Source organism: Rousettus aegyptiacus, unplaced genomic scaffold, assembly GCF_014176215.1.
Source record: "Rousettus aegyptiacus isolate mRouAeg1 unplaced genomic scaffold, mRouAeg1.p scaffold_m13_p_6, whole genome shotgun sequence".
NCBI classification, from domain to species: Eukaryota; Metazoa; Chordata; class Mammalia; order Chiroptera; family Pteropodidae; genus Rousettus; species Rousettus aegyptiacus.
In genome coordinates, this window is record NW_023416309.1 from 84,736,634 (window position 1) to 84,762,038 (window position 25,405).

The following is a 25,405-nucleotide window of genomic DNA, read 5'->3' on the forward strand; positions in this document are numbered from 1 at the left end:
TTCTGAGAAGGCTGATTTTTTTGAAGTGACTCAGCCTTTTTGTGTGGCTGCTAATGGATTCTCTATCGTTACAGTCCAACATCTGTATTGGGTTATATCTCAGTGTTGATTATTAAGTGTTACATTTCCCAGACACATGGTAGGCCCCTATGATATGTAGATTCTATATGTTCTATTGGATTATATTTTTAAATATTTGCTCTGTTCTACTGTTTTATATTATACTTTGAGGGAACTCTAATGATATAGACATTGAAAATCCATTCTCTACCACATCTATATGTAGCCCCTTCTTTCTAATCTTTTAAAAATCTTTGTTTACTTTTTTGGGCTTTTCTCATTTAATTTTTGAATTTGTCATTCTGTGTTCTATTGTCATCTCTGTGCGTCTTGTAATCTAGCCTTTGGATTGTTCTTTCTTCATCTCTCGATTGAGTTAGTGCACATTTTACATCCTCTTTCTGTTGGGCGATGTCTTATCTGTGCTCCTTTATTTCTGATATGTGATATTCTTCTGTATTTACAGTTCCTTCATAAAATTTTTAAAAACTTCATGTTGAAGTGTTATATGGCAATGTTCCTCTGCATCATGGCCATATTTTTCTGGTGAGCCTTATTCTTTGGCTAATACATTTTGTAGCATATTAAATCATTTTAGAAATTAGTCTTCAGAGGAATGAATATCATAATGGTTTTCTACTTGGAAAAGCTGCCTTTCAAGATAACTGAATCAGTAAAATGGTAAATATTACTCTTTGACCAGAATAAAATACATATAAATATCAATGTCAAAACTAAGTAATTTAATGAAAATTTACAGGATTCGGTTGTTCTAATTTTTTATTTCTAAACATATTGTGAAATGAGAAAAAGGCATAGCAAATTTTGCCAGAATGGTTTTGGTTACAGCAATGTGCTGGAGCTGGCTTATACTGGCTCACAAGAGCCACCTGTTAAATTCCCAAGGATGTTAGGAGCCTGTCGATGCCACTTAGGTAGCTTGAAATTTGACACGATGGGACTTTTACCATAAAATCCGTTCTAAGGTTAATAGTCCAATTCACATTACCCTTTGTTAATTTAGGGAGCCGCAGATTCTTGAGCACTTTATAAAAAGAAATTCATGCAGTCATATAGTTTATTGCTGTTCAAAATGTGGACAAAGGTGTTCTTTTCACAGGATACAGCAACAACTCTGAAGCTAGTTATCTTAGAAATAATGCTTTTATGATTCAGAGTAGTCATTCTTTTTCTGAAACTGCAGAGCTAGAAGGAATATTTTAACTCTACCATCTCTTCTTGATTGAGGTCTTTCTGTCAGCAATGAAGCATCAGAATATACAGATGTGTCCTGGCCCTGGAAGCCAGACGGAGCCGAAGACTGTTGAATTTGGGTAACAAACCTTGTCTTCGAATGACCCCAAACACGATGTTTCTTTCCAGGCCTGAAAAGCGACGAACACTGTCCAGCAAGATGTGACTGGCCGAAATAGAGGTATCATTGTTCTGAGACATTCTTCTCTTCTTCATTGCTTTTTGAAAGGGACATTTATATTTTTCCACTTCCTTTGTTTTGCTAAAAAGCACAGCAATATCTTCAGGGGAATAACCACCCCTCAAGAAAAACAGGCACTTCTCTATTACATAGGTCATTAACTCTGACATGTTCGAGTATAACTTAATTTTACAGTTGCCTGGAACACCCTGAACACATTTAGCTTCATGGAGCACGTCCAGGGACTCAGGGGGAATGTTAGGTGGTGGCATTGCATAGATGCACTTTACCGTGGTTTCTAGGTAATAGGCTATTGGATCTGCATTGCGGACCACTTTGGTGAGTTCTTCTCTTGAATTCTGGGCTGAGATACTGGGGAGGCCATTATCGCGAACCATGTGACAGGTCTGAGAGTAGTCCAGAAAGATCCAGAGAATTCCTCGGCAATCCTTTCTTCCTTGAGTAATGAATCGCGCTTTCTCATACCAGTTCCCATCGTCCCTGCAGAAATTCTGAGCTTCATCGATGATGATGTGTTGAATCTTTTTGACATCAAGCATACGCATGAAGGTTTTCCGGGTCACTGCATGGCAGATATTTTTCTTACTGTAAAAATTAAAAATGACACACTTAGGTTTTCTCCAAGTAAATAAAGGAGGAAAATTACTCCATCATACTCCTATGAACATAGAACTGTTGTTACAGATCGTTTTACCATCCATCTCTCAAGGAGCATGGTGATTTGGGTTCAAGGGGGTATGGAGTGAATTCAGACTGAACCTCAATTGGTGACAATGAAATCCAACTGCTTACCTAATAAAGTCCTTCAGAAGCTGGTTCTCACAAACGTAGAGAATTTCATTTTCTTCACAGCCAAAGTTATTCTTGATCTTATTCATGATCATCATGGCTATGATTGTCTTCCCTGAGCCAGGTAAGCCATGGATAAACAATTCTCTGTTCTTGCGGAGGTTTTTTGAAAGGATCTCGTACTGTTGCATTGTAAGCAGATTTAAAATCTCATAGCCCAGCTGGTCACTCAGGAAAGACCTGAAGCTGAGCAAGACAATCACAAGGGACTGCAGCAAGGCTTCCATTTGCTGGATGTCCACAAGGTAATAGGACTCAGGGTAATCAATCAGAGAGCCTGAACCTTCGAAGGACTCTGTGTTGCTCTCAGGACTCGGATGCAGGACCCTGGTCATGACACACAGCTTCCCGGTGTAGCTCCCCGTGTTCACCAGCTTTTGCTTCAAAGTAAAGGCAGTACGGGTGCAGTACAACTGCCCATCTGCATCCTGCTTCTCGAGAATGGTGTAGAGCATTGGGGGGCTGTTCTGTGCTACCAGCAGAGCATCACAGATGACTCCCTGCTTCTCTTGCAAGTTCAGGTCCACAGCCCAGCTTCGAGAAAGGATCAAAAGTCCCCGAGAGAAAGGATGTATTTGCTTATGTATTAATTCCTCCAGACCTTCATGCTCTGAGGTCAGCTCCTTCCAAAGGGATTCAGGAGTACAGTGCAAACCTTCCAATGGCACTAGATATGGAAAGAATAATGAATTTGAGGTCGATATATTTATTTTTATAATTAATTTTAATTAATAAAATTATTTATTATATTTACAATTAATTATAATTAAACTCATATATTACAGATCTATTACAGATTTTTGTCTATACTTTTTTAGAGATAATAAGTATTTTATTAAAAATTTAGATCAAATAGAAAATTCCTCGAGAAATACAATCTATCAAAATAGGAATAAGGAAGGAATTTGAATAGTGATATAACTGTTAAAGAAATTAATCCATAATTTAAAGCCTTCCCACAAAGAAAACCCTAGGCCCACATGGCTTCAAGGGTAATTTATAGCAAATATTTGAGGAAGAAACAATCCAAATAACTTCAATGAATTCTTCCAGAAGACAGAAAAAGAATATATACTCTTACAACATATGGAATAGCCATTTCAATTCGCATTGTCACCTTATTAAGTTTAAAATGTATTCTCATTTTCCCAAATCCATGTTTCTTGTGAATAGACCAAATAGGTGGTTTAAATGGGATGTAACAAGAACAATCGCCCCTGGATTGTTCGAGTCTTCAATGGTGGCACTAATACCTGTGTAGTCTCTTTACCTCCTTCCTCAAGATATGGTATTGACTTTATATTTTGGGGAAGAGGTGCTGAGATTCTTTGACTATGCTTTTTCTTACTTTATGAATTAGGGAGTCAAAGCAGGATTCTGCCAGTTGATAAATAGATCTATTCCAATGACACACTCAAGAACTGGATGAATAATCACAGCACATCTGTGATTACTCCCAAAGGCAAACTTGCGCAAAACCTGGTAAACCTCTCTGCACTGGTGGATTAGATTAATCTCCTGGGTCGCAAGGGATTTGTATACATTCTTTTGTAAACATTATTATCTTATGAAAAAGGAAAAGAAGCCTTGAAAGTCTGGCACACGTCATCTAAACCTTTGTGCTTATTATATTTATGACCTAGGAAATTTATTAGTTTCTCTAAGACTCTGTTCTTTCATCTGTAAAACAAACAAACAAACAACAACGACAACAAAAACACATTTAAAATAGCACATTTCCCATGGGGAAGGATAAATGAAATAGCATAAGATATCTGGTTCATTGTAGCTGCTTGGGAAATGTTAGTTCTATTTCCCTTCTTACTTTCAAAGTATTTGAATCTCACAATTTCCCCAGATGGGCTCCATTGATGGAGATGGAAGCCCTCTCAGGAAGGAGGTGCTCATTAAGTATTTGTGGAGACAGCGGGGCCATGTTAAATCTTCTATTAGCATAGAATTCCCTGTGGCTGTGGTCCTAGACTGGGACACCCTGATGTTAGGCTCTGAGCTACCTACCTCTTCTGAAGTAGAACTCCTGCATCACTCACATACAAATCAATGTGAGACTGCAGGCATCACAAGAGCCTCCCTTTTGCTGCAAGGGAGCAAGGAATGATTACGTGACATGAGAATATATTCGTGCTGTAGGGTGTTAAACTTATTTCAATGATCATATGTTCCAAAAGGGAGGTGGGGGTGGATGAAGAGATTGTTTTCATCCTGATGTGGTGACTTCAGATTACAAACCAGAATTAAGATTTACAGTGGTAATTTTAAATGAAATTACCCACAGCTCATTGGTAATTGTTTACCATTCACTGTTGCTGGTGCTTTCTCACTTGTACTAGGTGTTCGTACAACTTGATTATGCCTGCAACCTGGGTGATAGCAAATGGGAGATGGTTTTCATTATGGAATACATCTCACTACATTTATAAAATAACAGAACTCACAATTTTATGATGTCATCTCTTCCTTTCAAGCGTATCATGTGTTTCCATTTGATTCAGGCATTCATCTGTGTCCTTCAATATTGTTTTTTTCTTTTTCTCAGATAGGTTTATCCTAGATATTTTAACTTTTTGCTGCTATTGAAAAGTGAGTATTTCCTTTCACTGTTATATTAGGATACTGAATTCTGCATATTAATTTTTACATGTTTCTTATGGTATCTAATGTAATTATATATTTTCATTCTGAATTATTTTATTGTTTATAGTAGATTTTCATTGATCCTCTTGAACTCTCCAGATATATACTCCTATCTTCTTTAATTTTTATCTAATTTTTTTCTCTTATCTAATTTTATTGGCTAATACTTCACCAAAAGTGTAGTAGTGCACATGTTTGTTTTGTTCCTGAATTTAATAGAATGTCTCTAATATCTCCTAAGTAACATGATGATCTTTGGGGAAATAGATAGATATAGATATAAATATAATGTTAAAGAAGTACATTGGTTCCTATGGGTTCCTATTTTTTTTTTAATCAAGAATGTGTATTGTTTTTCAAATGCTTTTTCAAGGTATTAGACAATCATCATATATTTTTGCATAGATATGTAGAAATGGTGATTGTAACAATACTCCCTTAATGTTGATTCCTCTTTTCATTCCTGGAGTTCGATCTTTGCATTCTCATTCATAAGTAAAATAAATCCGAGTTTTTCCTTTTCTTGTGCTTTCTGTCAAGTTTTGCAATTACTGTTATTTCTGCTTAAAAAAATAACTTGGTAATTTTCATTCGTTTTCTATGGCTCTGGAACAATTTAAATAGTGTTGGAAGTATCTATTCTTCATGTTTGGTACAATTCCTGGAAAACCGATTTTTATATAATAATAGATTGTTGCTCTATGAGCATACAGTCTGGTATTGTGTTTTACTTATTTATTCTATGCTAATAAGATGTACTAAAATGGAGCTTACTGAGTTTAGAAAATCGTTACCAATGCTTACACTTACTCTTTTATTTAATACTATTTATTGTAGATAATTTTTAAAATATAAATTTGATATGTAAATAAATATAAAGACCTCAGTTAGGTAAGGGAAAAAATAAATCTTAATTGGACAGTCATTATCTATTAGTGGTCCTTGATAGCTATTTACATATTTACAGGACATTTATGAATCAGATTCTAGTGCCAGATAGGCATTGATTTACTGCATACACTTGAGCAAGAGGTTTTTCCCTCTCTAGAAGTCTAGAAAGAGGACATCCATGGACTCCTAGAAAATGCCTAACAAGTTCTGGAGAGGCGGATGAGAGCAGAAACCAGCCACTATCCTTGGTTCTGAATCATTATTTTATGTTGTTTCTCCTAAATCCAAAACGTGTTCAAAATCGATCTTCATTTTATTTGTTTTGTGTTACATCTTGATATAAATCTTTATTCTTTTTTATATTTGTAACAGCCACTCCTCTGGAAAATCTGGCAGAGATGTGCAATTTTTTGCTCCTGGTGCAATGTATGTCTCTGATAAAATATTTCCAATCTGGATGAATGTAAGATCACGTAAGTAAGCTGGATAAAAATGTACATTATGAGGTATTATCCTCAGATAGTCTAACTTATTAAGTCTAGGGTGGGGAACCAGGTTATTGTACGTTTAAGAATAAGCAGAAATATGGATGATCAGTGCAATTTGAGAACTGTAAGTCCAAATGGTCTTTAAGAGCAATGTTCCTGGATTTTTATATGTGGTACTGCCTCCACCAGGGGGTTGGTGAATGAGGGTTCATTTGTAATTTACTCATCACCAATATACTTGTAGCATTATTACTTTGTACACACGGGTTTGAAGAAATGTTTTCAGGATTAAAAAAAAAAAAACAAACAAGCATATCTCCCTGTATCCTAGCATAGAAACTGGCTGGTGTCAAGTAGGCAATCCATAGTTATTACCTGAAAATAAATGTTGCTGGAGAGTCTCCTTATGTTCCAGGCCTTTCTTGGAGTACACTGGTCTAGTAAGGGGAGGTCTGCTACACAGACTCAGCTGAGATTCAAAGTCTTTGGAAAAGCTTTGAAGATCTTAAGAAAGAAAGAAAACTCATGTTATTCTGACATGTTAGGTCATCTTTTTACCACTGAAAGAGGGCTTCCGAGTGGAAGAGACATTATTTGGAAGTTTGAAGGTATTTCCCACTCAATATAATTCTTCACTCTCTATGTCTAGGTAGTATTTTGTTTGTATTTCTTTTATGGTACGTAGCATAGTTGTTTAGTAAACATATCTGTACATGTAGCTTATTTCTATGGTGTAAATATTCCCACCATGGACAATTTCAAGCTGCCAATGTGACGTCACCAAGTGCAGAGTTGTGAAGAAATGCATAGTAGCATACTATTTTATAGTGTTTCCACCATACGGATACAATAGATGTAAGCAACCTCATAAGCAAGGACAATATTAAAATGTAGTAAATGTAGTAAATAATTAGCAAGTGGTGAGTTTCTATTTATTGCATTTATTTTGATGTCTATTTATTGTACGTTTATATAATTTAATTTTTAATAATGCCGTGTTCAACAGTTGGCTCACAAAATTCTCGAAAATGTAATAACGAGCTAATAAGGGCTACTGCAAGGTACCCATTCCCCAAAAATTTTCTTTTCATCTTCTGATGTGACAAAATTGCCTATTATAAGATACTGATTTGGGCTTCTAATTACCTAACAAAATTGTATTACATATAGAAAGCAGGATACTTGGAGATTCAAAAACCACAGGGTTTAGTGGGTGTGGGACTTTCAAAGTCATAGGAGTCAAAGGAAAACCTGTTTAATACGAAGGTGCTAAAGAGGTTGAAAGGATGGGGAGGGAGGTACTCGCCTCCTTTTACCTGGATCTGTGTCCATCATCATGCCTACCCACTCCTCAGTTGTCAGGCTGCAGATGTTCTCGCCCTTCACCATCCATGATTCGGGAACTTCTGAGAACACTGGACAACAGGATGGCTCCACTCTGATCACACAAACATAGCCATACAGCTCTCCGTTGGCTACAACATCCAAGATTTTGAGTGTGAAATCTATCTGGCATTGGGATTGGCAAAAATGGACTCGAGGTAATTTGTGGATTGCATCTTCTGTTTTCTTTTTCAAAAGGTCAATGTCAACATTTTCTTTAGCACATCCCAGAACTTCCTTTGTCTTATCATCCACTCCAATAAAAATATAGCCTCCTTCCGTGTTCGCAAATGCAGAGATGTACTTTGGAATTATGTTTTTTACATACTCTGGGATGCGCTTTGTAGAGAACTGTTTAAACTCTACGTGTTGAGACTCAGGAAAAGGCAGGATTTCACCATATTCAAGCTGGTCTTTTTGGAAAATTAGGGAAGCAGGATTTAAGTTATGAAGTTGTCGATGTTCAGCCTTGCGACCTTTACAAGAAGGTTCTTCCTCCAAGGTTTTTGCATTACTTTTCTTGGTTTTCAGGAATTTAAATACGTCTCTTAAATCCATGAGAATCGCAGAGGTGCCGGATCTATGACATAATGAAGAACTCAGGCTGCAAATGCGGGGATTGGTGGGACCGTCTTCGGAGACAGGGTCACTGCTCCAAGATTTAACAAAAATGTAAAAATACATTCCTTGCTGCTTAGTCTCAAAGAAAGCCTGCAAAACTGAAGACGGAATAAGCTTTCTCAAATGCTCTTCTAAATCCTGTCCCATCTCCACAGGATGTTGATGGTTGTTTGCCATTGCCATCTGAATCACTCCTCCTCCTGAGTTTAATAAAGCACATGCAGCCTGTATAATTTTGTTTTTCTCTTGTTCTCTCTGAGTTTTCTGCAGCTTATTTCTGTTTCCTTCACCGAGAGTTATTTGTCCTACGTCGATGACTAAGTCTGGGTAGGATAATTTTACCACCAAAGATGAATTACGGTTTTCCATGTTCATTCTGTAACAGAAACCATTAAAACTCATATTTCACATTGATTAAAATTACATAGTACATTGTTTTAAAATACATTAACTTATTTAAAAAATATTTTTGTGTCCCTGCTAAATGCTGGCGATTGGAGATTAAGTGGTAGATCAAAAATGAGCATAGCCTTGTCTCTCAGAGCTAATTGTCTAGAAGGAAACATGGTTAAAGGAAACAACTGCAGTAGGGAGGGTTTTGCAGTAATCTGTGAGATGATGATGCCCTGGGCCCCCGTAGTGGCAGTGGGGATGAAGAGAATTTCAGCATGAAGAGAAAGGAAATAAAACTAACGTGGATCTGAACTGACTAGATAGAAATGAGGAAAAAGATTAAAATTTAATAAGTGGGTTTTTGCCTTCAGTAGCTGGGTGGTTAGTGGTACCACTTATTGGCAATAGATAATGGTTATTGAAGGTAAGTGATTGATAAATGGGGACTCACTATCCTAGTCTTCTTTTCACTTTTGTGCTTATTTGAAGTTTCCATAATAAGACATTTTTAATTGACTTCTATTAAATTTTGATAAGTTTGAAATTACTCATAACATAAAAACTAAAATTTTTATCTCTACAAAAAATTTAAAAGGAAAGTAGGGAATATAAATTTAGATCATTAGCAAGAAAGTGATTGCTTTCTTAGGCTAGGGTGGGAACTGAAGATGGCCAGGGCAGGGGGTGGACCTGATAAATGGGGAAAAGAAGGATCAATGGATCCTACACCTTTATGATGTCAAAGAACTTGAATTTGGAAGTGACCGAGCAAACCAATAAAACTCAACAGTACCATGGTGAGGAGAGGGCTCTTAAAATGCTTAGGATTGTGTTGCCACCTGCACAGTCATTTTTCTCTTTTGCTTCACTATAGGCTGAAGAATGTGATTCAAACATTTCATTCTGATTTATTAATTCAGGAAACATCCAACTGGTGTTGACTGTGGGCACACTAAGTGCTGTGAGGGACACAAAGCATCTGTCTTGTCGGGGGCTGTTTTGACTAAGATGGCTGCCAGGCCGAAAATGGCTGCTCAGCAGGGCTCCCCGCTAAGGCCACGTAAGCCTCCCAGATGTACCTGCCTCGCTTCCCGCCAAAGGGACTTTCCGTCCGGCCCCTTTGTGTTACACAGTATCTCCTGACTGCCTCTGGCCAATCAGCCCCGCTAACGCAACATCGCCCGATCACGCCCTATATAAGCCTGCAGGGAGTCTTAATAAACGAGACTTGATCAGAAAGCCTGTGTTGTTTCTATTCTTTGCGTCATCTTGTCTCCCTCCCTTCCCGTTCTGTCTTAGGGTCCCTGTTGACTGTCCCGCGGGCCAGGACAACTGGCGCCCAACGTGGGGCCCGACGCTGCAGAGAGACGGAGAGCGAGAGATCGTCCTGAAAAATAGACTGCAGTCCCCGAAAAAGAAAATCGAAAAAGTGGTCGCCGCGAAAGTGCCTGCCTCGTGAAGACGGCCGATGAGGTAAGAGGGAGATTGCTAAGAGACAAGATTAGGGGTTGTAACCCCGGGGCCTGAGCCCCAAAGAGAGAAAAAAAGGGTGTCCGTTTATAGAGACACAATTCAAGGCGCAAAGAAATAGGTTTTATATTTTAGGCTAAAATCCTTTTCATGGTGCTCGCCTCAGGGCAGTACTTCTATTTAAAAAATTGAGCAAGAGATAAGTGCGCAAGAAAAATTTATCGGAGGTCTCAAAGAATCACTCCGATCAAGGAGAGTAAAGGTTAAGAAAAAAAGATCTAGTAAAATTTTTTAACTTCCTCAAGGATGTGTGCCCCTGGCTTCCCCAAGAAGGAATGATAGACGAAAAGAGATGGAAAAGGGTTGGAGATGCTCTTAATGATTACTATAGAACTTTTGGCCCTGATAAAGTCCCCATAACTGCTTTTAACTATTGGAACTGCATCAATGATCTCCTATGCGTGTACCGACATACTCCAGATGCAGATCAAGTACTTAGAGAAAGCACCTCCTTTTTAGAAAAAGAGCGTCAATGTAATACTCCTCCCCTAAAACCCCAACCCCAGAAAAATCCTCCGTCCCCCTGTCCAACCAATGAAGATTCGGTGTCTATAACTATGCCCCTAGATGAGGAGGCACCACAAGGGCCAGGGGCCTCGGGTCCGCCACCAAAGTCTATTTATCCCTCTCTGCGACCCCTCAATTCGAGGGCTTCTCCTCCTCATACCATTTAAACCCCGAGGAGGAGGCAGAATTAGACGATTTCCAAGACCCCGCCCAAAACGAAAACTCTCAAGAAATCTGTAGGCTTAGGCCTTTTCCCTGTTCTTGAACGGCCAGCTATTAAAGTAGAGGGAGAAAACAGTGATGAAGAGAGAGGGGACCCCCCTGCTCGCGAGTACAAACGCCTTGACTTCAAAACCCTAAAAGAACTAAAATTGGCAGTCTCGCAGTTCGGTCCGGTTGCCCCCTTCACACTCTCCATTTTAGAGGCGTTAGATGACCTTTGGCTCACCACCAATGACTGGCAACATCTTGCCCGGGCCACCTTAACAGGGGGAGATTTTGTTTTATGGAAGTCAGAATTTTCTGAAGTATATAAAGACACTGCCCCTCGCAATTTAGAGGCGGGGGGCGACAGTGCCGAGTGGACCTATGAAAAACTTAGAGGGCATAGACCTTATGATACTAATGAAGCTCAACTTGAGTATCCTGCTGGTCTTTTCGCCCAGATACATCATGCAGCCACTAAGGCTTGGAAAAGGCTCCCTCAAAAGGGGGCCGCAACAACATCCCTAGCAAGTATTAGACAGGGGCCTGAAGAGCCCTATTCAGAGTTTGTTAGCCGCCTTACCAGCGCAGCCGAAAGGCTTCTGGGCAGTGCCGAAACTGATAGTGATTTTCTCAAACAATTGGCTTTTGAAAATGCAAACTCCACCTGCCAGGCAGCAATTCGCCCTCACAAAAGAGGGGGGAGTCTTTCGGATTACATCCATCTCTGTTCAGAAATAGGCTCTAGTCATCAGTTAGGCTTAGCTATCGGGGCGGCGATAAAGGGAGCCTTAATTAATAATCCTACTCAATCTAAATGCTTCAGCTGTGGACAGCCCGGACATTTTGCAAAAAATTGTACCGTTCCCCGTCAGGGACGCAATGTTAACCCAAAGCTGTGTCCCAGGTGTAAAAAAGGGGCTCATTGGGCAAATTAATGTTATTCTAAGACAGATGTACAAGGTAATCTTCTCCCTCCAAATCAGGGAAATTTCTGGAGGGGCCCGCCCCAGGCCCCCAAAAAGAGTCCAAACTTTGGGGCGATCAGGTTTGTTCCCCAGACAAAAGTTACCGAACAATTTCAGGCTTCCTCCGAGCCACTTCAGGTAGCGCAGGATTGGACCTCTGTTGCTCCTCCGACACAATATTAGCCCCCGAGACGGGGGTACAACTCCTGCCTACAGGCGTTTATGGCCCCCTGCCCTCCAACACTTTTGGGTTACTGATATGGAGAGGCAGTGCCACCCGAAATGGGCTATTTGTTCATCCTGGAGTAATAGATAATGATTGTACTGGAGAAATTAAAGTCATGTCATCCTCACACAAAGCGCCCGCATTTAACCCCTTTTGGTCGGGGGTGGATGGGATGTTGCCCTATTTGCTTCCCCTGCTTGGCCCGCTACTTGGCTTGTTGATTCTGCTTTCATTAGGGCCAGTTTTATTCCAGAAGCTCATGACCTTCATTCGCCAACAGATAGAGGCCTTACAAGCAAAACCTATACAGGTTCATTATACTCACCTAGAGATGCTTGAGAGAGGCGATACCTATATCCACTTAGGAGAGGACTGACCACCACGTCCCTCCTTTAAATAAAGACGTCAACAGCAAGACCCCCCAAGCAGAGGCTGGTAGTCAAAGATGGGTAAGAATTCTCTAAGACTGAGACCAACCTAAGACAGGGCATGACTGCATGACACTCATGTACCAATGACGGGTAAGGCTCATGTCTGTAGAGAGTCGCCTAAGACAGGCACAGTCTATCTGCTCCAAAGCTGTGAAAGTTTTGGCCCCTTCCATTTAATAAAGAAAAAAGGGGGACCTGTCCAGGGCTGTTTTGACTAAGATGGCTGCTCAGCAGGGCTTCCCGCCAAGGCCACGTAAGCCTCCCGGATGTATCTACCTCGCTTTCCGCCAAAGGGACTTTCCGCGGGTCTTTCCTCCCGGCCCCTTTGTCTTACACAGTATCTCCTGACTGCCTCTGGCCAATCAGCCCTGCTAACGCAACATCACTCGATCACGCCCTGTATAAGCCTGCAGCGAGCCTTAATAAACGAGACTTGATCAGAAAGCCTGTCTTGTCTCCATTCTTTGCGTCGTCTTGTCTCCCCTACCCTCCCCGTTCTGTCTTAGGGTCCCTGTTGACTGTCCCGCGGGCCGGGACACTGTCTGTTGGAGATTTGTGGTTTAAGTCACATGAAATTACCATGATACGGCTTAAGCGGTATGTGGAGAAAGATCCATAGACCCGAATGCCTATATTTGTAAAAGAGAAAAAGTGTTTTTCTTCAAAATTTAAAGAATTTAGAAAAATCTAGATCACAAAGGAACACAAACAAGAATAATAAATGTAAAGGCGGAAGGAAAAAAAAAGCTCTGAACAAACAAGAGTGACTAAGGCAGTTGAGACAAGGAAACATACAGAGCTGTGTTAGTTTTATTTCTGAGCAGTAAATCATCTGGAAGGCCAAGTCATTCACCATCTCACTCGTCTGTCTGATATGTTCCTTGTGACAAAATTTACATTTATAACTCTCGTTCTATATTTTATGACCTTTAAAAGTCTCCTCAGATTTTTTATACAAAGTGCCATTTGAGAGACATCTGAATGTCAAAGTTTTAATATTTATTCACGTGGACATTTTCCTCAAGTATTGCATGTGAAATCACTTCCTTGAATGAATATTTTCACATTGGCAACTCCTTTCTAAAGCTAATAAGTCTGGATTGTTTTGTTTGGCATTGAAACCTCAAGAGCTCCTAATCTTTTATTCTCATTTTAAGACCTAAAAAAAAAAAACAACTCTGGTAGAAAACTTCGTCTAAAATAAGATTTTGTTCCATTGAAATTTGAAAGCAAATTCTTTTTAAAAAAATAGGGAGAAAAGCAAATTAGTTTAATAAAAAATTGAGAACTCAGATAAATCAATTACAGAGTAAAACATCAGGACAGTTATCAAAGGGAATTTTAGAAAGCAGCTGGCTCCATTGGGTTTATTGGGGAACTTATTAAACATCAAAATAATATTTCTACAATATTTAATATACATTGTTTGACACATGAAAAAATACGGCATGCTACAAAATTCTGTCTTATCTTTGTTTTATATATTTCATGAACAACATTAAAAGAACAAACAGCTCAGTTCCTAACAAGTTTTGGACCCTTGACTATCAGCTAAAATATACAACCTATAGGTCTTTGAACCCCTGCCAGAGTTAGCCACGGCTATTAGCCAAAATAAACCTACAAATGCAAGCAGAGCCTAACAGCCCCTCTAATTTTTTTCTTTTCCTCAAGCTTAAATTCACAGACCTGGGAAAAGGTACCAAGACAAGCAAGCCTGGAGTTAATCACATTCCAGGTGCCTTGCTTCAGATAACATTGAAGAAATTCAATCTTCTTGCCACCTCTGCACAGCTGTTTACAAACACCAGCTGCCTTGCCCTCTACAACCTAATAAAAGCTTACGCCCCTTACTCTTCAAGTCCAGCGTTACTCTTAATGTTTGGCCCCTTTCCTTGCTTGGAAAGTGAATAAACCTTTTCTTGACTTTGTGAATTCTTTCACACCCCATGGTATAGGCACACTAACAAATATGATAATCCTTTCACCCACTACTCCCTTATCTCTTATGGTCTTAATAATATTAGAGGTTTTTCTTACAAATTGTAAGCATCAAATAAACAATTTTGCATTGTTTTTATCATTAACAGTTCTGTAAACCTTTGAGGCTGTTATATTTGTTTCAAAGGCAACATTATTTATCAAGTAGATGCGTATTGATCAATTGGACATTTCTCAATTATTAAACATTTGGATTGTCCCAATTCTTAATAATGCTGCATTTACTCAACAAATATTTAGTGGACATCTATTATTTGTCTGCACTGTGCTAAAATTCACAGAAGTGTGAACAAGTGTGGTCCCTGCTCTTGAGCTGATTAGAGAAGGTAGATATTAAACAAATGACTACTACGGATAAAGGTTCAGAATGCCAGAGATGCTTAGAATGGAAGCAGTGTTCTTACCTGGCAGTTGGAAGGGAGATGAGTTCAGAGGCAGCTTTCAGGAAAAGTAACACTGAGTTAAGATATGAAGAATGTAAATGAAGTGGAGAGTTAATTAGGTGAAGAAGGGTGGTAAAAACTTTCCAAAGAGAAGTAGGAAGGAGTATGTCAAATTCAAAGGACTGACTGAAGAACAGAGATGGAGGGACAGAGATGCAGGAGGTGAGGCTGGAAAGGGGATCAGGAACCAGACTTTACATTGTATGGTAGGTCCCTTTAAGGATTTGGGACTTTATCCTGAGACTAATGAAAGCCCATTGTAGGATTTTAAGCAGGAAAACACAGCAATAGATGTACAGTTTTTACAAAGTTCTTTTGGGCTGCAGCACGCAGAATAGATTGGAGGAAGCTAGAGTAGTTATGGAAAAGACCTTTTGGGATGCTATTTCAATAGTCCAAATAAGAAAAGATGATATGGACTAAAGTAGTGACAGTGGAGATGAAGAGATAGTGTTGAAAGATATTTAGAAATAATAAATTTAAGGACCTGGTAATTGATGGGAACTCACATCCATTATTTGAATTGATTTTCTTCCCCCCTAACCCACATGGATAGGAACCAAAATTAGCCTACTCACCAGGAGTTGTTTGAGACTGCTTCTCACCCTAGATTAAAACAGGTACCATCCACACAAAAAACATGTACACAGATGTTTATAGCACTTTATTCATAAACGCCCAAACTTGGAAGCAGCCAGGATGTTATTCAGTAGGTGAATGGATAAACTGTGGTATATCCATGCAATGGTATATTATTCAACGTTAAAAAGACATGAGCTGTCAAGTCAGAAAAGACATGGAGGAAACTTAAATGCATTATGCTAAGTGAAAGAAGCCAATTTGAAAAGGATAGAATTCTAACTATATGATATTCTGGAAAAGATAAAACTATGGAGACAGTAAAAAGATCAGTGACGGCCAGTGTTCGGAGGGAGTGAAGAATGAGTAGATGGAGCACAGAGGAGTTTTAGGACAGTAAAAATCATGGATATATGTCATTATATATTTGTTCAAACTCACAGATATACAACACCAAGAATGAACTGTAATGTAAACTGTGGACTTTGGATGGATATAGTGTTTTGATGTAGGTTCATCAATTGTAATAAATGTACCACTCTGGTGGGGGGTATTGTTAGTGGGAGAGGCTATGGATGTGGTAGGTGGGGCAAGGGGAATACTTTGCATCTTGCTCTCAATTTTGCTGTGAATCTAAAACTACTTTAAAATATAGTATACTTAAATAAAAAGAAAAAAAGATAGTTAAGCCAAACAGTGTAAGAGATATAAGATCCAAATTTGGGGAGAGAACCAAGATCTATGCCAACACTTGCTGGCCATAGGCAGAAATCCCTATCAAGATCTGGGATGAAAAATTTTGATATAAGAAGACCAGGTAAGTCAAGTCCAGATAAAAATTGGGAGGATGCTAGGAAGGGTTATGTTTGTGCCTTTCCTGATAGGCTGAAATAGCATCTTTACTGAGCTAGGCGCTATACCAAAAATAAGGAAATGAAAAGATAAGCTACAGACAGGAAGAAGATATTTGCAAATCACATACCTGACAAATGACTGAAAGGTAGACTATATCAAGAACTCTAAAATTCAATAGTCAAAAACAGTTTCTCAGCAAACGAGGAATAGAGAGAAACTTCTTCAACTTGATAAAGAACATTTATTAAAAAATTAAAAAACTATAGCTAGCATCATACTTAATGGGTAAGAAATTAGATGCTTTCCTGCCAAGATCAGGAACAAGGCAAGATATCCCCTTACCCCCACTCTCATTCCACATGGTACTGGAAGTCCTGGTTAATGCAATAAGACAAGTAAAGGAAATAGGAGGTATGTAGTTTGGGAAAAGAAAAGTATAACTGCTTTTGTTCACAGAGGACATGATTATCTATGTAGAAAATCCCAAATAATCAATGAAAAAACCTCTTGGAATTAATTAGTGAATATAGCAAGGCTGAAGAATATAAGTTTAATATATAAAGTCAATTGCTTTGTTTATGAACCAGCAATGAACAATTAAAATTTGAAATTAAAAACATAGTATCTTTTAAGTTAGCAAAAAATGAAAAACTTAGGTACAAATCTAATAAAACATATACAAGTTCTATATGTGGAAAACAAACTGTTGAAAGAAATTGAAGGCAACCTAAATAAAGGGAGAAATATTCCATGTGCATGGATGAGAAGATTCAATATTGTCAAAAGATCAGCTGTTCCCAACTTAATATATATATTTAACACAATCCCATTCAAAATCCCAGCATTTTGTGACTATCAGCAAACTCATTCTAAGATTTGTATGAAAAGGCAAAAGATCCAGAATACCCAACACAATACTTAAAGAGAAGAACTAAGTCAAAAGCCTGACAATACCAACTCAAGACCTACTATAAGGATATTGTAATCAAGAGTGTGATGTTGATTAAAAAAAAAAAAAAGACAAATAGATCAGTGGAACAGATAGGAGGTCCCAGGCAATTCAATGGAAAAAGGACAGTCTTTTCAACAAATGATGCTAAAAAAAAAAAAAAAAGAAGCAAACTAGACACCCACATGCAGAACTATAAACCTAGAAACAAATCTATACCTTTCACAAAAATTAACTCAAAATGGTTAACAGATCCAATGTAAATGCAAAATCATAAAACTTCTAGAAAGTAACACAGGGTTTGGTAATGACATTTTAGATACAACACCAAAAGCATGATCTATGAAAAAATTTGCTAGGTTGGGCTTTATTAAAAACTTCTGCTCTGCAAAAAAACTGTTAAGAGAATTAAGAGACTGGAAGAAAAGTTTTGTAAAACATGTATTTAATAAAGTATTGGTATCTAAAATATACAAAAAACTCTTAAAACTCAACGATAAAACAACCCACCCAATTTTTAAAAGACAATACATCTGAACACTTCACCAAAGATACAGATGGCAAAAAAAATATGAAAATATGTTCCATATTACATCATCAGAAAATTGCAAATTAATACAATGAGATACCACTACATATCCATTAAAATAGTTAAAATCAAAACACAATTTGAAAAATGATACAGCCACTTTAGAAAACAGTTTAGCAGTTTCTTACAAAATTAAACATATTGTGACTACGTGATCCATTAATCGTGCTCCTTGGTGTTCACCCAAATTAGTTGAATACTGACGTCCACACAAAAACCTGTACATGAATGTTTCTAGTACCTTTTTTCATGATTGCCAAAACTTGGAAGCAACCAAGATGTTGTTCAACAGATGAATGGATGTGTTCAAAGAGACAAGCACAGTCATTTTAGCACTGTTCAGAACACAAAATTGTGAAATAGCCTTTCTATCAACAAGGAATGGGGAAATAAAATATGGTCATATTTATTAAAGGAATTCTATGAACCGCTAAATAAACTAAATAAACTAAAATACACTAAAATAAACTAAACTAAAATACGCGCGCAGAAATATTAGAAACAAAACATAGTTAAAAACTCAAGATGCAGATTCATACCATTGAAATAAGCATGTACACACAACAAAGGTACATATTATTTCTGGATATGTGTATGTAAAACTGTGTGCTAACAATACTATAAAGACATACAATAAACTCACAATACTGATCGCCTCTGAGAAAAGGAGAGAAAAATCAAACTGGAGATGGGAGGCAGAGAATACAATTTGCTGAATTTAAGAAAGACATGAAGTAACTATGGCAAAATGCCAACAGTTGTTCATTTGAGGTAATGGGGTAACAAAAGAAGTGTTTTTCATCTTATTTTTGTGCTTATTCAATTTTGTTATTATTAACACACACGCGCAGATCATACAAACCAAATTGGGTTTGTCCCAGAATACCAGATTGTACAAGAAAAACCGCGAAGCAAAATATCACATTTGCAATTAATAAAGTCAAAATTATCTCAATGAATACAGAAAGTTGATATTTACAAAGTATTCTAGCGAAGCATTAAGACCATAACAGGAAGACGTTTCAGCAGTGGAAAGCATTGCGGCAACACTTCGCACAGCTCCTCCCCGCCTGGCGCTCTCCGGCGCTCTCCCGGCCCCTCCTGCCTCACGCCTGCGCACTTCCGTCCCGTCAGCCCTGCGCCTGCGCTTCTCGCCTCTTCCACCATCCGCCCGGCGTCTGACCTCAGCAACGTTCCAGCCGAGTCCTGGCCGGCGAGGCTCCTGCAGGACAGCGGGTGCACCCCAGGAGAGGCTTGGGGTACCAGGGCCAGAGCCTGTGTATGTCTGCATGAGAGTGAGTGCTGGTTTGGAAATGTGGCGTAAGGAATGGCCCGGGGTAAGAGGAGCAGAGCCTTTGCATGTGGGCACAAGAGGAAGGATGGAATAGGGAAGTAGGGTGATAAAATTACAGTCCACAAAGAAACAACAGACACTGGACCTAAGAGACCCACATTTCGAACCTGGCACTGCCCCCAAGTATTACATATCTTGTATTTTCACAGATGAAGACTTAAGCCAGAGAAGTTATGACCTACTCATAATTAGATGACCTCTGATTTATTCCGCCCCCCACCTCAATGCTGTAATCATGGTCTCAAATAACCATCAGTAACTTTGAAAAACATCAAGTTATTACTTACAGGACCTGGAAGTTACACAGCGAGTTTGCGGTCAAGAGAAAGAGCGCGCTGGCCTGGGGTTTCGCTTCTCCTGGACTTAAGGGTGGATCCGGTATTTTCAGGGTTTTATAGTCTCGTGATTACTGAAATGAATTGAAAACACAGTGAGAAGCAAAAAAAAAAGGACAAAAAACATAAGAGCAAGAGTTTACTATTAAGGGAGGAAACCACAACCCAAATCGTCTGTAAAACAAAGGATCGTCAGTGAAGGGGAGTGGCCTGGCAATTCGAGATAGTCATCTTTGAAGTAGAAGCCTCTTTGAAGTGAATGCCTGGCAGTCAAAGCTTAGGTCAGTCACTTACATTACAAAAAGTAAAAAACAACCATTACAACCTGGTTCTTAATCTTAGCTGGACCTTTCAGCAGACCTTTTATAAAAATGCAGATTCTAGGGCTCCTCCCCAGACACACAAAATCAAACAATGAATCTAAATTTTTTAAGATCCTTAGGTGATTCAATGGATAGCCAGGATCAGGAACTGCTGGACTACCATTTACTATCTCCTATTATTACAATCTCCAGGCCCATTATTCATGGTAGACTGTTACAGAAATTACTTGGATTACAGACTACTGCACGAATCCAATTTATACCAAATTTGTTTCCAATATGACCAGCATTATCACTCCATGGCCTTACCTACATGTGTCAAACAGAGTGGGTAATTATCTGATTGCAGAAAAGTATTACAACCTACAAATTACCCCAGAGACATAGCATTTTTTGAAAAATCATACTTGAAAAGTTGTCCAGTGAGAAAAATCCAGCAGGGTCCAGAGGATGTCTTAATAACCATGTTCACAGAGGATTAAGTAATGTGTCAAACCCTGTGCTAAGCATTTCATGGTCCTTTGGTTATCCCTAGGAAGAAAATAAGCCTAAGAAAAGTTAAGAAACAATGTTGATAAAGTAACTTCTCCCAATCACTGAGGCTTTGATCACATGCCAGGCACTGAGAACTTAGTTTAGTAGCTACTGGTCGTTGACACTTCACTTTGTGCCAAGCAAATGAAACAAAGCATTGAGGCTTTACAACAACTGAAGGATATCATATTATTTTCATTTTAATAAGAAGGATCAGTTAACTTGCCCAAATCACATCTGGGTCTGTATTTGAACCTTGTCACATTTGACTCTGAAACCCACACAAGTACCTGAGTGCCCAAATCTCAGGGGTACCCCAAAGCTTGGTGGAATGGAAGCACTGGTCATGCCTGGGTTGGGACTCTAAGTAGTGAATAGGTATTTTTCCTGTTATCCAAGTGCAGACCCCACCCATTTCACCATTAATACAATGTTTCCCATATGATCTCCAAATTAGTCTCAAACACCTGCCCTAGAGCTGATGAGGGGCCCAGGAATCTGGAATTTAATAACCACACCAGGGGATTCTTCTTAGGCAAATGCATAGGAAGGCAGAAAGGTGTAGAGGCTGAAAAGGGCTTTAGAGTCAGGCAGACATGGGGTCAGACCTTGCAGTCAGAATTTGGTAGTTCTGTGCTCCTGGGCAAAGTATTTACCTTTAAGCCACAGCTTATTCAACTATAAATTAAAGCTAAGTAGGGCCAGAATTTATTGAGAGCTTTCTACATGCCAGGCTTCATTTAAATGTATTATTTATTCACTCCTCATCTTTATCTTAAAGCATAGATATGAATTTTATCTCTATTTTACAGATGAGAAAGCTGAGTTTTAAAGGGGGAAATTCACTTTGCTTGAGGTCATCCAGCCGATTAAAAATAAAGTTGGAATTCAAAGCCAGAGTCAGTCTGACCTTAGGATACATGCTCTTAACAGCACTTTCTCCTACCAATACATAATTCAAAGGCTGCTGGGAGGATAAAAAGTTATAATGTATTTAAAACATTTTGCAGTGTCTGACACATAGTAAGCGCTTACTATATGTTCGCTATAATCTTATTCTATATACCAGAAGATACAGGAATGGAGCTGTAGAGGTATTTTGATGGATCAGCTATCGACTGATGAGGTTTATTGACCATGTCTGTCCCTATTCTAAGGGAACCCCTGCTAGCCTCACTGCTGCCCTCTAACACATGCCTCTTCCAGGCTATACAATGGGGCAAAGAAGACAGTCTTCCCTGATTCATGCAGTTAAAGATGGACTTTAACTGCAAATGGCCCGAGATACTTAACAAAAAGAGGAGAAAGTGCACAGTAGCCATGTCCTTATTTTTCACTTACGATTTAGGCTGAAATTGAAAGAAGCAACAACATGTAAAAATTCGATTTATTTCAAAATCATGTTTACTCTAACAACTGAAGATATTGAACCAAGATGCAGAAGCCTTGGAGGGGATCTGGCAGTTCATGTTAGGAGTGCTTGACCTTGGCCAGGTCAGGAATGTGACCTGAATATGATCGTGAGCTTTGCAAAAGATGAAATTCAGATTTTCCCAGACAATCAGGCAGCTCTGGGACAAGTGGCAAATATTAAGAAACAGTATAGTCAGCTGTTTTCATTTATGATGATGTGAACTTGACAAATGTGAGTATTCTCGTCCCTGGAGAGTATTTTCAGATATTGATATATTCTGAGAGTTGAGCTTAACACATCAAGGATTCTATTTAAGTGCTATAATTACTTGGCCACTTATTAGATATGTGCCTTTGAGAAAGTTAAATTCCCTGTGACTCAGCTTTGTCATAAGTAAAACAGAGATAATATGTATATACCTCAGAGTTGTGAGAGTTGTATGCAAAGCATTAGCAAATAGCTGGTTGTAATATCTTTATAAATAGTAATATGTGGTTATTATAAATTTTGTACTTCTTTCAAGTCACAGCTTCTCAAAGATAATTTTAGCTTTGGCCTTACCAAAACCTTGAGGGAACTGAGAAAATTCAACTTCATATAAAATCTAGTTTACCCTATATGTCCTCTTTTCTTAAATGGACTTCTCCTTGCCACAGTTTCTCTTCAGAAAAAGTCCTGTTGATGGTCAGATGCATCCTGTCTTTTCTTTTTTTTTGAGATAGTACCCTACGTCATTTTCAGGTGACCAGACTTTATTTCTCATATAATATCAGGGTTACATAATTCATGTTTCCACCTAATTCTCCAAGTTAAGGTTCTGGGTTAAAGTGATAGCCTTGGTTTTACTCTTCATGCAGAGAAAACATGTTCTAAGCCACCTGTTTCCGAGATACCTACCCCTCTTTTTTGCCATCAGAACCTGGTGTCAGCATTTTGTTCTCTTATTTAAGGCTGAACAAATCTCTGTGTTGTCAGGTACAGTGATTGGGGTTTTTCTACACACTTCCCATCACACTTCAAACCAATATGAACAAGGTGAACCGATTATCTAGACCACCCTTTGGATCCAGTAGACTCCTCTCTGGGGATTTATAAATATACCAAATATATAAATATACAAATATACTAGAGTATTTGCCTGGCTTCATTTGAATAGTGTTAAATTGCTGGTGACCCAAATTAATAGGAGGATGTCATTGAAATTTTGTATGATCTAGCTGGGAAATTGTGCAACCACTTAAAGTGCTAATTTTGAAGACTGTGCTACGACATGGCAAAAAGCCTGCTTTAGTCAACTACTGCCTCAAAACAATCTCAAAATCTCAGTCATACAGTAATACACATTTATTTCTCACTTATGCAATGCAAGTCAGCTGGGTTTTGGCTCATCTAGTCAAGATCTGTTGAACTTGGCTCCAGGCCGTGAGTTGAGTTCAAGTCTGCTTCACATCTCTCATTCCTCAGTGACTGGTAGGATGCCCAAAGCATAGTCTTCACATGGCAAAAGCAGAAGCCCACAGAGCAGACGTAATGCTGAAATGTGTAAAGTCTCTGTGCACATTACAACTACGAACATTTCGTTGGCCAAATAAAGCCACATGGTCAAGAAAGTTGATTGTATAACTTGATCATAACTATGTAAAATAGTTTTGTGAATCAACAAAGAATGGAAATAAATAAGCCAAATGAAAGAAGAAACTATGCCCCAAAAGAAGAACTTTTTATTTTGCCTTTCTCCCTTTCTCAAATTTACACAAGAGAATTGCATTACCCTTCTTTTTTAAAGTAAGTTTTAGAAGCATCTCACAGCAGTCCATTTAGCTTATTAAACTAATTGTTTTATCCATTACATCAAGGGTCTGTAGAAAAAAAATTGGAATTCTAAGTACAAGTAAGTTAGTCAATTATTATTAGTGCCCACCCGTTCCTACTCTCAAACTCAAACCAAATGGACTTCCATCAACATGAGCCTTTAACTTTGTCTGTTGCCTAAAAACAGATCAAATTGCTTTATTCTCTTATTATTAAGCATTGCAGTGTCGATTATTCTGCGCACAGATCTCTTTGAAGTCTCCGAAATTAGATATTCATTTCATTGAAGAGAAGCATTGTCCCTAGTAAATTCTGATTTTCTGAAAGTGGCAAGTCCATTCAACAAATAATTACTGAGCACTCTGTGTTCAAGGCACTACAATAATTGCTTTTGGGGCAGTAAAGATGTGTAAGTGACCATCCTTACTCTCAAAGATCTCATGGTCTCATGGGAAGAGAAATGCGTACACATCTATTTGCCTACAGAAAGAAGACTAGGAGAAGGGCAAAATGGTTCTCAACTCTGGTGGCATATTAGAATCATCTGAACAATTTTTAATTAATACTACTATCCAGGCGCATGCCCAGAGATGCTGATTTAATTGCTCTAGTGTCTGTCAGACCACTGGTATTTTTCAAAGCTCCCCAGATAAAAATAATGAGCAGCCAGTGTTGAGAACCACTGGGTTAGGCCTTCTACTTTGAGCCTGACTGAGCTGTTTCAGGAGACTAAAAGTTGGCAAAGACTCTCAAATTCAGTATTTAAAACAACTTAAAATATCAAAAATTATATAATACATGCATATAGTTTAAAACGTTACATGGTACTGAGGCTTATGACCAAAACATAGCACTTCCCTGTACTCTCCATTTCTCCAATTCCCTTCCACTTTGACTCTTTAAATTATTTTTAAAGAATTCACACATCTCCCATTATTCAGGTGTTAACGCACTGGTATCTTTTACATCATCAAAAACAAGTTAGTTAAAAGAAGACACAAAAAACTTAATTGCTGCACTTTATTTTCTCCAACCTAAAATTACCCTAACTGCTCCCCTGGCCCCCACCTGCCCAAGGAATAGCAAAAAGGAGTAAATGTCAAATAATTGGTGTGGCAGGTGTAGGAGAGAGGTTCTTGTGTCCAATCCATGGCCAGGTTCAGCTATGAGCACTTTTCTAAGCCCTACCTGTTCTCCTACCTCTCAGAAAGTTGATGGGCTTTATCTAAATTATAGCCAAAAGAATATTTCCATAATTTGTCCTGCATCCGGGCCTCTCCAGCATCAATAAAGTTGTCTTTAACCTTCCTAGAAGGTAAAAACAGTCTGGAAATAGGAATCTTACCAAAGTTTAAAAAAAAAAAAAAAAAACCTATGGAAAAAAAAAGATTGCATTGAAGAGCATAAGATTGGCTTAACTATTTTTGGGAGCTGACCAGAGAAAAGGACCTTTGATCTTATTTCTAATACATTGCACATACATTGGAAAGAAGACATGATGGGAAGGTATTGCACAGATTCTGCTATGCCAACAACTACTCTGGCATAGTTTAGA

The 25,405-nt window shown here is 38.5% G+C and overlaps 3 protein-coding genes and 1 long non-coding RNA gene across 6 annotated transcripts in view; 2 read left to right on the forward strand and 2 right to left on the reverse strand.

Annotated features, from left to right (window-relative positions):
* The window catches only part of LOC107500179 (schlafen family member 11-like), a 65,463-nt gene extending 58,580 nt beyond the window's left edge, over window positions 1–6,883 (reverse strand). The window contains exon 1 of the mRNA XM_036222488.1: window positions 6,775–6,883. The gene's annotated coding sequence lies outside the window, so the exon portion shown is untranslated. The remainder of the gene's footprint in view (window positions 1–6,774) is intronic.
* Window positions 823–25,116, reverse strand: LOC107500721 (schlafen family member 11-like). Of its 2 annotated transcripts, XM_036222491.1 has the most exons (6): window positions 25,051–25,116; window positions 19,720–19,841; window positions 7,716–8,779; window positions 6,775–6,903; window positions 2,309–3,032; window positions 823–2,101 (listed from the first exon to the last, which is right to left on the reverse strand). In XM_036222491.1, exons 3-6 carry the CDS (start codon window positions 8,776–8,778, stop codon window positions 1,318–1,320), a joined length of 2,700 nt encoding a protein of 899 aa, XP_036078384.1. In that variant the 5' UTR covers window position 8,779; window positions 19,720–19,841; window positions 25,051–25,116; the 3' UTR covers window positions 823–1,317. The 2 variants fall into 2 exon arrangements, with proteins under 2 accessions (XP_036078384.1, XP_036078383.1); XM_036222490.1 differs by lacking the exon at window positions 25,051–25,116 and having other exon boundaries at window positions 19,720–25,007.
* On the forward strand, window positions 3,024–8,633 carry LOC118603832. 2 transcript variants are annotated; one of them, XR_004951319.1, is made up of 4 exons: window positions 3,024–4,966; window positions 6,284–6,384; window positions 7,755–7,940; window positions 8,314–8,633. It is a non-coding gene; the product is annotated as an uncharacterized LOC118603832 (long non-coding RNA). The 2 variants fall into 2 exon arrangements; XR_004951318.1 differs by having other exon boundaries at window positions 6,284–7,940.
* Window positions 9,494–13,102, forward strand: LOC118603930. Its single transcript, XM_036223345.1, is given in 5 exon segments — window positions 9,494–9,585; window positions 10,096–10,240; window positions 10,460–10,534; window positions 10,536–10,989; window positions 10,992–13,102. Coding segments are annotated over 5 exon segments (873 nt in total). The 3' UTR covers window positions 11,099–13,102.
* Window positions 25,117–25,405: the final 289 nt, after the last annotated feature.

Bases quoted from the DNA above. Each gene is read 5' to 3' on its own strand.
- LOC107500721 (XM_036222491.1), bottom strand. From the start codon at position 8,778: ATGAACATGGAAAACCGTAATTCATCTTTGGTGGTAAAATTATCCTAC. The intron at 3,033-6,774 runs GTAATAACTATG...TTCCATATCTAG, and splicing joins CCAGCAACATTTATTTTCAG to TGCCATTGGAAGGTTTGCAC. The intron at 2,102-2,308 runs GTAAGCAGTTGG...TAATTTTTACAG, and splicing joins CTTCTGAAGGACTTTATTAG to TAAGAAAAATATCTGCCATG.